This window comes from Lethenteron reissneri, chromosome 3 (assembly GCF_015708825.2).
Source record: "Lethenteron reissneri isolate LAM-NWPU_2019-01 chromosome 3, ASM1570882v1, whole genome shotgun sequence".
Lineage (NCBI taxonomy): Eukaryota > Metazoa > Chordata > Hyperoartia > Petromyzontiformes > Petromyzontidae > Lethenteron > Lethenteron reissneri.
In genome coordinates this window covers 949,252-962,427 of record NC_083781.1, presented here as the reverse complement: position 1 = coordinate 962,427, position 13,176 = coordinate 949,252, and the positions used below count along the sequence as shown (strand labels likewise).

General features: G+C 49.8%; 1 protein-coding gene across 3 annotated transcripts in view; it reads left to right on the top strand.

Annotated features, from left to right (window-relative positions):
• Positions 1-435: 435 nt before the first annotated feature.
• Positions 436-13,176, top strand: part of UTP6 (UTP6 small subunit processome component) — a 30,160-nt gene continuing 17,419 nt past the window's right edge. The window contains exons 1-3 of one of the 3 annotated variants that reach the window (XM_061555136.1): positions 436-561; positions 12,474-12,630; positions 12,891-12,975. In XM_061555136.1, coding sequence (XP_061411120.1) covers positions 12,539-12,630; positions 12,891-12,975 — 177 coding nt within the window. In that variant the 5' untranslated portion in view covers positions 436-561; positions 12,474-12,538. Of the gene's footprint in view, positions 562-792; positions 922-10,216; positions 10,269-12,473; positions 12,631-12,890; positions 12,976-13,176 lie in introns of those variants that run through there. The other 2 variants (XM_061555126.1, XM_061555146.1) reach the window with 2 other exon arrangements.

Genomic DNA, 13,176 nt, shown 5'->3' with positions numbered 1-13,176 from the left:
TCACCACGCTGGTCTCTCTCTCTGTGACCACACTTCACCACGCTGGTCTCTCTCTGTGACCAAACTTCTCCACGCTGGTCTCTCTCTGTGACCATACTTCACCACGCTGGTCTCTCTCTGTGACCAAACTTCTCCACGCTGGTCTCTCTCTGTGACCATACTTCACCACGCTGGTCTCTCTCTGTGACCACACTTCTCCACGCTGGTGTCCGTGCCCGACGTACGCGCCACGTGTTTCCGGGGACGCACGGAGCCCGCACCGCATGGGCGGAAGTGGCCGCACACTCGCGCGTCTAAATTCCGTAGCGCGCATAGGCGTGGGGCAGCTGCCACGCGCTCTCCCATTGGTCCGAATTTAATTGACCTCGGCCAATCGGATCGCCGTGCTCGCGCGTACGAATTGGTAAATCTGAACCCCCACCCCGTATTCGGAGGGGGAGGGGTGCAGGAGGCGCTTGCCAGGGCAGAGGTTTTCTTGCCTCCACGAGGGCGCCACGTGCTCCTCGCGTCCACCGCCAGCCAAGGCGTCCACCCTCAGCGGGCCCCGCGTCCTCGTCACAGGTGAGGCCCATCGTCATCGCCGCCGCCGCCGCCTTTGCGCGACACTATCGGTGGTTGAGGTTGTGAATGATTAGCGACATCGCAAATACGGAGAATCAATCGGCGGTGTTGGAATGTAACTGCAAGCGGCCACGCTGGAGGTGGTTGGTGGTGGTTGGTGGAGGTGGTTTGTGGTGGTGGTGGTGGTGGTTTGTGGTGGTTGGTGGTGGTGGTGGTTGGTGGGTGGTGGTGGTTGGTGGAGGTGGCTGAGCGCAGTCGCGGTGGGCTACGAACCCGGCGACCCGAGTTCGATTCCCGCTCAACACCGGTGGTGACGAGTATCTCTGAACCGGTCCCGGGCCTCCCCCTCGTTCGACTAAAGTGAGTGCCTGGCGCGGCGGCGTGTAGTAAACACCGCCATTTGGGAGACAAAGGCGGCCGCGCGTGGTGCTGGCCACCCACCCCCCTCGTGTGCCGTGCCGGCCTTCATAGGTGCTACTCGCTAACAGCACTTGCCCCTACAGTCCGTGGAGGCTACCTGGTGGATCTTTGTCTGTGTGTAGGTGCCGCTACTCGCTACTAACAGCACTTGCCCCTACAGTCCGTGGAGGCTACCTGGTGGATCTTTGTCTGTGTGTAGGTGCCGCTACTCGCTACTAACAGCACTTGCCCCTACAGTCCGTGGAGGCGTCACGGGGGATCTTTGTCTGTGTGTAGGTGCCGCTACTCGCTACTAACAGCACTTGCCCCTACAGTCTGTGGAGGCTTCACGGGGGATCTTTGTCTGTGTGTAGGTGCCGCTACTCGCTACTAACAGCACTTGCCCCGACAGTCTGTGGAGGCTTCACGGGGGATCTTTGTCTGTGTGTAGGTGCCGCTACTCGCTACTAACAGCACTTGCCCCTACAGTCCGTGGAGGCTACCTGGTGGATCTTTGTCTGTGTGTAGGTGCCGCTACTCGCTACTAACAGCACTTGCCCCTGCAGTCCGTGGAGGCTACCTGGTGGATCTTTGTCTGTGTGTAGGTGCCGCTACTCGCTACTAACAGCACTTGCCCCTACAGCCTGTGGAGGCTACCTGGGGGATCTTTGTCTGTGTGTAGGTGCCGCTACTCGCTACTAACAGCACTTGCCCCTACAGTCCGTGGAGGCTACCTGGTGGATCTTTGTCTGTGTGTAGGTGCCGCTACTCGCTACTAACAGCACTTGCCCCTACAGCCTGTGGAGCAGGGGCGGTTTCTTCATTAGGGCGATTGGGCGACGCACCACCAATGTCATTCAACCACAGAGTCACGCTAGCCGTCACTGTCAGCCTCTGGATATAGTCCAATCAGCGTCATGTCACGTTCTGTGGAGTACCGCCTCTTTTTGGGCGCTTTCACTCCGGCTGAGAATCGCCCCGAGTGGCCCCATAGACTTACATTCAAAGATGTTTTTTTTCGACCGGGGGGCGCTCCAATGCATTCTCTACGGCTTCCGGGAGGGCTCGCCCTAACGTGCTTACGTCATCATACGTGCTTACGTCATCATACGTAAGCACGTTTCATCCAACAATATAATTTGTCGCCACCTAGTGGAATCTTTAATAAAAATAAACTTGAGTGGTTTGTTTTAATAGTGAGTATAGAAACAAACAAGATGTATTGTAAGAGTCACTTTATTTTTCATTAATATTAAAGAAGTGAAGTTGCCTTTACATGCTTAAGCTGTTAATTTATCCATTGCATGGGTGGACCTTATCCTTATCAATCATCCAGACATTTGCCCCCCCTGAGAGATTTTGCAGGAGCCGCCACTGCTGTGGAGGCTACCTGGTGGATCTTTGTCTGTGTGTAGGTGCTGCTACTCGCTACTAACAGCACTTGCCCCTACAGTCCGTGGAGGCTACCTGGTGGATCTTTGTCTGTGTGTAGGTGCTGCTACTCGCTACTAACAGCACTTGCCCCTACAGTCTGTGGAGGCTACCTGGTGGATCTTTGTCTGTGTGTAGGTGCCGCTACTCGCTACTAACAGCACTTGCCCCTACAGTCCGTGGAGGCTACCTGGTGGATTTTTGTCTGTGTAGGTGCCGCTACTCGCTACTAATAGCACTTGCCCCTACAGTCTGTGGAGGCTACCTGGTGGATCTTTGTCTGTGTGTCGGTGCTACTACTCGCTACTAACAGCACTTGCCCCTACAGTCCGTGGAGGCTACCTGGTGGATCTTTGTCTGTGTGTAGGTGCCGCTACGCGCTACTAACAGCACTTGCCCCTACAGTCCGTGGAGGCTACCTGGTGGATCTTTGTCTGTGTGTAGGTGCCGCTACTCGCTACTAACAGCACTTGCCCCTACAGTCCGTGGAGGCTTCACGGGGGATCTTTGTCTGTGTGTAGGTGCCGCTACTCGCTACTAACAGCACTTGCCCCTACAGTCCGTGGAGGCTACCTGGTGGATCTTTGTCTGTGTGTAGGTGCCGCTACTCGCTACTAACAGCACTTGCCCCTACAGTCCGTGGAGGCTTCACGGGGGATCTTTGTCTGTGTGTAGGTGCCGCTACTCGCTACTAACAGCACTTGCCCCTACAGCCTGTGGAGGCTACCTGGTGGATCTTTGTCTGTGTGTAGGTGCCGCTACTCGCTACTAACAGCACTTGCCCCTACAGTCCGTGGAGGCGTCACGGGGGATCTTTGTCTGTGTGTAGGTGCCGCTACTCGCTACTAACAGCACTTGCCCCTACAGTCTGTGGAGGCTTCACGGGGGATCTTTGTCTGTGTGTAGGTGCCGCTACTCGCTACTAACAGCACTTGCCCCGACAGTCTGTGGAGGCTTCACGGGGGATCTTTGTCTGTGTGTAGGTGCCGCTACTCGCTACTAACAGCACTTGCCCCTACAGTCCGTGGAGGCTACCTGGTGGATCTTTGTCTGTGTGTAGGTGCCGCTACTCGCTACTAACAGCACTTGCCCCTGCAGTCCGTGGAGGCTACCTGGTGGATCTTTGTCTGTGTGTAGGTGCCGCTACTCGCTACTAACAGCACTTGCCCCTACAGCCTGTGGAGGCTACCTGGTGGATCTTTGTCTGTGTGTAGGTGCCGCTACTCGCTACTAACAGCACTTGCCCCTGCAGTCCGTGGAGGCTACCTGGTGGATCTTTGTCTGTGTGTAGGTGCCGCTACTCGCTACTAACAGCACTTGCCCCTACAGCCTGTGGAGCAGGGGCGGTTTCTTCATTAGGGCGATTGGGCGACGCACCACCAATGTCATTCAACCACAGAGTCACGCTAGCCGTCACTGTCAGCCTCTGGATATAGTCCAATCAGCGTCATGTCACGTTCTGTGGAGTACCGCCTCTTTTTGGGCGATTTCACTCCGGCTGAGAATCGCCCCGAGTGGCCCCATAGACTTACATTCAAAGATGTTTTTTTTTCGACCGGGGGGCGCTCCAATGCATTCTCTACGGCTTCCGGGAGGGCTCGCCCTAACGTGCTTACGTCATCATACGTGCTTACGTCATCATACGTAAGCACGTTTCATCCAACAATATAATTTGTCGCCACCTAGTGGAATCTTTAATAAAAATAAACTTGAGTGGTTTGTTTTAATAGTGAGTATAGAAACAAACAAGATGTATTGTAAGAGTCACTTTATTTTTCATTAATATTAAAGAAGTGAAGTTGCCTTTACATGCTTAAGCTGTTAATTTATCCATTGCAGGGGTGGACCTTATCCTTATCAATCATCCAGACATTTGCCCCCCCTGAGAGATTTTGCAGGAGCCGCCACTGCTGTGGAGGCTACCTGGTGGATCTTTGTCTGTGTGTAGGTGCTGCTACTCGCTACTAACAGCACTTGCCCCTACAGTCCGTGGAGGCTACCTGGTGGATCTTTGTCTGTGTGTAGGTGCCGCTACTCGCTACTAACAGCACTTGCCCCTACAGTCCGTGGAGGCGTCACGGGGGATCTTGGTTCTAGATTACCACAGAAAACGTCTCGCGACGAGCTTGTGCGGTTCGCGTGATCGTTGATTTGCATTGGCGACTGTTACAGGCGTCCCGTTTAATCGCTAGCCTTGGAGATTGTCAATGCGGTAGTTTAATGTCTCTAAGTATTTGAAACGGTGTACTGTGTGTATATATATAGATGATGTCACGACGCCGCTACTGCTGCGCTTGCAGTGCGGAGCGGTAGTGGAGCGCGTCGCGCTGCGCTGCGAACCCGGCGGCGCTCCGAGTCCGATTCACGACAAGCGGCGGTGGCGATTATCTGAATCGGTCTTGGGACTCTCCTAGGTCGACTCGGTCTCAAATGGGTACCTGGTGTGATGTTTAAACGCTGGGGAGACGAAGGCGGCCGGGCGTGGTGTTGGTCATCTACCCCCTCGTGTGTTGTTCCAGCCTGTATAGGTGCTCGCTAACAGCACTTACCCCAACACAAACAAATTACTTGTTAATAACGTCATGTGGCTTTAAAATAAAACAATATATAATAGGCGATGTTTCCGTCAATGGTACTTTATAAACATTGCATGGAAGAGCCATTGTCCGAAACGTCTATTCCAATTTGCCAAACTTTCAGGCCATACACCTTTATTGTCGCCCAGTGTTTGATTCTACACTTTACGGCAACGATACAGGAGGTGTTTCGATGTTCAAACGCCCATTGGACACATTGCTAGGAATGATTATATATGTGTACTAGATTGACTACCCGCCTTCGCCCGGGTCTTGGATCCACGACGCCCGGCCGCCTTTGTCTCCCCAGTGACGATGTTCACACACGACACCAGTTACTCGTGTGAGGCTGAGTCGACCTAGGGGAGGCCCAGGTCGGGTTGAAATAATCTTCACCGGTGGTGGCCGTGAGTGGGAATCGGCGTACGTGTTCCAAATTGACTAACTTTACTTCATAACCAGGCTACAGTGTACATGATAGACTGGCAGTACACCCAGCCAGCTGAATAAGCAGGCTGCAGTCTACATAATAGACGGGCAGTACGCTAAACCAGCTTAATGACTATTTGTACAAAGAACATTTAAAGAATGGATTATAATAACCAGGCTACAGTCTACATTATAGACTGCCAGTACACCCACTCAGCTTCATAAGCAGGCTAGAGTCTACATGATAGTGGCAGTACGCTCACGGAGCTTAATAAGCAGGCGACAGTCTACATAATAGACTGCCAGTAGACTCAGGCAATTTAATAAGCAGGCTACAGTATACATTATAGACTGTCAGTACGCTCACCCAGCTTAATGACTATTTGTACAGTCACCATTTAAAGAATAGATTCTTGGTGCATAGGGTTTAAAAGTAATATTAATTGCACACATTGTGTTGGGGGGGGAGTGAAGAGTACGTGAAACTTTGATGAATTTACCTCAGACTCGCGTGGTGGGTGTCGAGGCCTAGTAGCGTGCAGAGCCTCCGGCCTCGCCTGATTTTCCCACCCGGCAGAGGCAGGGTACGGGTGCCATTCCCCCCCCCCCCCCCCGCGCTACAATAATACTGTCTAATCGCTATTATTTTATTATCTACGGAGCGTATAATAGTAATTGAAGACATTGGGGTGGGAGGGGAGTGAAGAGGACGTGAAACTGTGATGAATTTACCTCAGAGTCGCGTGTTCATGCGTGCGCCTATTTTTAACGGGAATAAAAAATGGCGTCCACCCCGCGGCCCGTCGCTAGCCGTTGCCAGGGGCAACCGCCGGACCAATCGTGTGTCGCAATGCAGGGGGCAACCGCCGGACCAATGATGTGTCGCAAATCCCTGACATTTCGTCCAATGAAAGTGCGTATGGTCCGGCGACAGACAGACAGATAGACAGACAGATTCGCGATTTTATATATATAGATGTTGAACTTCTTTCGCACCGTACATAGCCAACCGTTCTAATCAAAGGTGCGGGGCAAGGCTAACAAACTAAACACAAACCAGTTATAAAGATTTAAAAGTGCATAGCTCCAATGCACTTCCTAATATCAAGTCTGAATTAACCACACATTTTTGTGGTAAAACATGCAAACAAAGAAATATGCTTTGAATATGTGTAAAGCCTTTTATTTTGTTCATCATTTTGATGCCAGCAAACAGGGTCCCGCAGTTAAAACTGCTCAACTCGAGCTATTCATGTGTTGGTATTTACATTGTCTCTGTGCTGTTCGCGGAATTGGCGTTGTTATCGTGTCTACCACCGGTATAGAGACCAGGCGATAGAGGAGGCTGTCTGTGGTGTATGCCGATCAATATCAAAGACGATGCATACATTGTAAAGCTATGTTTATTTGCATGCTTTACCGTATGTGTGGTTATTACAGACTCGATGTTTTGGAATTGGTGTCTCTTTGGTGTTTGAACATCTTTACACCTTCCCGTATTATTGCCGGAAAGGGTGAAGTTTATGATATTGTTTGCATCTCTCACACTGCCAGTACTGTGCAGTTGTCCTTGTCCGTGGTGCCTCATTAGTCTTCATCGTCTTGACGACAAATCCACACGGTCTTAGTCTCATTATTTAATCGAAAATAATCAACTAGTCCACACAATTCCATGTGTTTGCGAATCCATTAGTCGAAGCTTCGCAGCAGCAGAATCGAATTGACCAGAATTGACGAACAGGGGTGCAGACAAGGAAATCAAATCTCAATATTTATTTAGACTGGGACCATCCGACGACCTCTGAAGCTTTTTCACCGCTTTCCCGTAGGGGCGGTCAGCAAGTTGCATCAACAACAAATACAATTAAACGATACTCGGGTAAGATAGAGAAGTTAAGCAAGTCACGAACAAATAAATATAAATATAGCAAGGAAGTACAAATTGTATTCGTACATACATTCATGCAGATTTGTCAACACCAAATGCAGGCTTGGGAAAGGCAGCAAAACAACAAGCCAAGACAACACAGTCCCTCGCTTACACTGCACTTTAAACTTTAACTATCGATACATGGGTAAGGTGCAGAGTTACAAATCACAGTGGCAAATGTGGCTTTATCTTGCACCCATCTTTTGTTTAAGGAAGATTTGCAGGTTAAGGGGGGGCAATAAGGTTTGTCCAAAACGTTGGTGCTGCAATGGCAAAAGATTGTTGTCCAGGGATAGTTAAAAGGCAATTGTATGGACGTCTTAGGTTTCTTGGGTTTGACAAAGGGGTAATGAATTAAGTATAGCGCAGATTTGCCAAAAATTATTCATGGATGAACAGGAACCAATGTCGATTTATTCTTGCATCAAGTGACGTGAGATTGTAATTTAAGTAGAGGTGACAATGGTGGGTTCTGTATGGTACATCAAAGTGTAAATCAAAGAGCAGAATGATGAAGCGGTTTAGTCTATGTAGTATTAAATTAGTCACTGATCAGTAAGCAACGTCACAGGAGTCAAAAAGTGGTAGAATGATAGTTTCAGAAATTATCAGGTGCAATCGAAAGGGAAAACAGTGTTCCTGCATACAAGTTATCTTTTACGGTTAGATTTTCTTTTAAAATGTGATCAATATGGGGTTGGAATGTAAGTTTTTTTAATTGATCGGTTAATCCAGGTATTTGAAACACTGATTGTTCACTGGTTCGGTTTATGATATCCGTAATAGGTGCACGTTAAGGCCACGTGAAGTGTCTAACGCCTGCTGGCAGGAGGTCACTGGGCAAACCCAGGTGCCATGGGTCAACTGACTTCATAATGATAATAAAAATGATCACCATTAACAACACAGACACAGACGAACAAACCCACAAAGACAACAGCCACCATTTACCACACAAAAACGGACACAAAGAGACATCGGAGTAACACTATTAAATAGACAGAAACATTGAAACAAGCATAGATATCCAAATAAAACCATGAAATAGACGATTACAGGGCCATCCAAACAATTACCAATTCAACAACAACAGCTGCCATTCACCATTTATAGCCGGTGACATGCCCCCGGGAGTGAGTGATTAAACCCGAGACTCACCGTCTGTGGTTCTAATTGAATCAAGACGAGGCCAGGGGAACAGGCGATGATCAAGGGGAGAGTGACACACGATTGTGGAAATTCCACATTTCCATGATGGTATCAAGTTCGTCCATAGTGGAATGTCAATTGAGAAAGCAATGCACACACATCAGTCATGATCAATCCACTGCTGAATGAACGGTTCACAACGATATATTTTTATTGGGTGTGCTGAGAAGCTATAGGAAGCTCAAAAGTGTGTGGTACCATAGAGAGAAAGGCGCTACGGTGGCGAGATGTTATGTTAGGGTCGCTGGCCCCCGAGATCTCTCCCTGGGGAGTGCTGACTGCCGGGATACCGTTATTACCCGACCCCTCACTGCTAGGCGAACCGCCGCTGGGTTCATCACCCATGGGGCGGGGGCCGTCGCTCGATGATTCCCCTCCACCTCGGGTTCGCGTGAGAGGCATGACTAGTTGCCGAGTTGTATTACTTCCCCTTCAAACAAACGTGATACCTCCCCTTTTTACACCGTTACGTACAGCTCTCGCACGCTGCGAGTGTGCGCCCACCTACAGCCCCGTGCAGCACTCGCCTCCACGTCGAATATCCCCTTTACAATTGCGCACCTGTATCATACACGTAGTGAACGTACGCACACACACACACAGCTCCGCATAGCACCCGCTTCCACGTCGAATAACCACGTTACAATTGCGCACCTGTGGAACACGGATCACACACGTGAGCGTACGCACGCACACACAGCTCCGCATGGCCCTCGCCTCCACGTCGAATAACCACGTTACAATTGCGCACCTGTGGAACGCGGATCATACACGTGGTGAGCGTACGCACGCACACACAGCTCCGCGCACGTTCTCACTTTCGCATCGAGATCACACAAGGCCACGATCAGCTATTAACGATTTATTATCGGCTGCCTGTGAATTGTTAAATCAGTGTGAATCGACAAAGCTGGCCTACTCTGATGCCCCTGAGTCTATTCCCAATTTATCTGCTTACGATATGCTTTTACCTCCTTACTCACGGTTTGAAGCACTCGGTGTTCCGTTGGTTTTCCTCGCTGCTCACCGCGACACATCGCACGGACTCCCGGATGGCCGAGCTGGGAGCCGCCTCGAACGCTGGCTTCTTCGAGTGAGCGCGAGTTCACCTCTCTGTATCCTCTTTTTATACCCAAAACTACAAAGAGATCCCGACTCGGACGCCATCCTAGCCAATGGGGTCGTGGCGTTCCCCATCTTCATCTTTTAATTGCCCTAACAATGGGCGCATATGCGCCCGAGCCGCCTTTTATTATGCCAATTATGCGGTGGCATCCATAACAAAGGCTCGCCGTGGGAAGTTGTGCACGGGGCCTCCGCAGGCCTCTGCCACTCTAACTAATCGTAACTCCCATCTGCCTTGTCGATCCGTGGGGGGTGGGGGTGCGCGTCCTCACCGCGGTGGCTGGGCGGCCCCGTCGTGACCATGCAACTTTGCACTCGAGCCACGACGCCGCGGTGCGCGTTAGCGTCGGAGGAGACCGTCCAATTCCCTGGCTGCAGGAAACCGTTAAGATTATCCCTATGAGGGCTTTTCGGGTAAAAACCTGTCAGCCAGGAGGTCTCCCCTCGCGCTCTATGTGTTGGGGGAGATGCATAAGTATGTGTGTTTAGGTGGGGGGTGGTGAGGGGGAAGCAGCGTCGGCCTCGCTGCTCGGGACGGCGGGATCGTAGGTGGAGGCATCCGCCGATCGACTCCGTGGCGGTGGCATCACAGTTAACTGTCTCGCCTGGTAAATTTCGATTTAAAGCTTTCGTGACTGTAGGGATTCATCTTCTTGGTTCTTTCAGTAAAGTCATGTAGAAGGGAAATAATAAAATAATAAAACATAATAAAATAATTCTCACGACGTTTCGGCCACAACGCAAGCAGCCGTCCTCAGGTGAAGAATAGGTCTGTTGGGAAGACAGCGTCTGAATGAAACACCCCAGGCTTGGAGCGTATATTTAAGCTGGGTTGGAGGGGGAAGAGCGCCTTGACTCTATACCATAGAGCCCAATGCATCTCCGACCAGGAACACATTGCCAGTGAACTCAAACACGTACGCCAAGCTCTTAAGGCTAATGGTTACTCCGACTACACAATCCGCAAAGCCATCACTCCAACCATCAAGAAGGATCCTGTTGAGGAGCCTTTCAAAACCATCACCTTACCCTACATTGCTGGGGTCACAAAAAAGATCTCCAAAATCCTGATTAAACACAAGATCCAGGTCCGATTCCACACAGTACATAAAATCCGTGATCTGGTCCCGTCTGTAAAAGATGTGGTTCCAGACATACAGTACCCTGGCGTCTACAAACTAAGTTGCCTCTGTGGTAGCAGTTACATTGGAGAAACCAAACGACATGTCTCGGACCGCATCCGTGAACATAAAGCAGACCTGAACCACGGTAGGACAAACCTCAGCCGTGGCAGATCACTGTTACAATTCAGTGGGCTCACATGACATTGATTTCTCAAAGACAGAGGTTCTCTGCAAGCCATCTGGCTACCATGAGAGATTCGTTCATGAGGCGATCCACATATACAAACACAGAGACAATTTCAACCGAGAAGATGAATTCTGGCTCAGCAATCATTGGAAGGACGTAACAAACCATTTTGGATCTTAACTGATTGTGTTCACGTTTACGGTGACTTTCAGACCGCAGTCCACTCGCTGGCATTGACTATATATCTTGTATTCTCCGCAGGGAATGGATTCTTTGCTCCGCTGCAAGTCTCCTATCACCACTCTCCCATTGACATATTTCGTTGCTTCCTCTTAGTATCTTTCACGCGACGGTCAATGGTATAGTGTATAGCAGATTGTATATTAATAAATAGTATAAAATTGTAATGTTTAATACAATTTATAAGGTAATATATAGTATCGTAATTGTATAGTGAATATACAGCAGTGTGATATACAGTAGGGTGGGTAGAATAATACATAGTGTAATATTACAATGTATAGTCGAAGGTATAGGGTGGTGTATAGTAATACAGTATGTAATTTAATGTTGGGTTTGTCTATGGCAGTATATAGTACGGGGTAGACCCGTGTGATGTAAGAGAAAAAAGTTTAGCTGGAAGCATATTGTATTTTTTGCGACATAGAATTGTAATGTATTACTTACTGTTAGTAGCTCAGCTTATTGGAGAGTATATTTAGTATACTGATGATACTATTTAGTTTTGTACGTGGTGGTTTAGTTACTGCAGCTACATACTATTAACATTTCTTCCCTTTATTAATGCTACCCCTATCCCCTCCCTTTGATGCTGCTAATCCTGCATAATGCACAGGCATAATATGACTTTGAAACCCCCCGCCCACCTCCTACGCATTTCACAAGTTGTACTAATCCCATATCTGCATTTCCCATAAATATGCTAAATTCCTCTTGATATGCAAATTCTTTTGTCAGGGCGCTCTTCCCCCTCCAACCCAGCTTAAATATACGCTCCAAGCCTGGGGTGTTTCATTCAGACGCTGTCTTCCCGACAGAACTATTCTTCACCTGAGGACGGTTGCTTGCGTTGTGGCCGAAACGTCGTGAGAATTATTTTATTATGGCTATTTATTTATTATTTCCCTTCTACGTGAATTTACCGAAAGAACCAAGAAGATACCTCGCCTGATATTCATGAGGTCGTGGGTTCGATCCCGACCCTAACACCTGTATATTTAAAGTTTGCCTGTTCTCCCCATGGTTGCATGCATGTTTCTCCGGGTCCTCTGGTTTTTCACTCCACATTTAGAATCAACGTGCGTTCAGAGTATTTAGCTGCTATAAATTTCCACGTGATACAACACTTTGTTGAGCTATTATTTGTGACCAGGTCGCTTCTGAAAAAGAGCTATATAGCTCAGTGGGCCTTACCTGGTGAGGTGAAAATAGTTTAGTTTAGAGAGAGGTTGAAAGCGCTGATGTGACGGGTTTCCCCCCAGGTCTTGCACCAGGGCGGTAGAGCGGAGCCGCGGCGTGACCACGAGCAGGAGGAGGAAGAGAGATCATGGCAGAAAATGTGCAGCGGCGCCTGGAGGAGCGAATCCCAGAGCTGGAGCAGCTGGAGCGAGTGGGGCTCTTCTCCAGCGGCGAGATTAAGTGGGGGGCTCCACACAGCATGACACAGATTCACACAGCATCACACAGCTTCGCACAGCATTACACAGCATTACACAGCATTACACAGCATTACACAGCTACTCACAGCTCGACACAGCTCGACACAGCTCGACACAGCTCCACGCAGGTACACACAGATTCACACCATCACACAGCTACACACAGCTACACACAGCTACACACACCATCACATAGCGTCGAGTGCTACCGCTGACTCCTTGCGTGTGCCCCGTTGCCAGGTGCATCTTGAAGAAGGTGACGGCGCATGAGTACCGCCTGGAGCGCCGGGCGATCAGCAAGGACGACTTCCTGAGCTACGTGCAGGTGGGGAGAGTGGAAGGTGGCCAGGGGGACACGGCCAGGGGGCTCGGCCGCCTGGAGCGCGGCTCCGCATCACCTCCGCCATCGCCGCCACGCCGAGACGGTGGTCACACTGAGATGGCTCAGACTTCGGTTTGGCTCAAGTGAGCCGGCTCTTGAGTGTGGTCCCAGCTATGCTCAGGATGTACGTGAGCTGATCCTGAG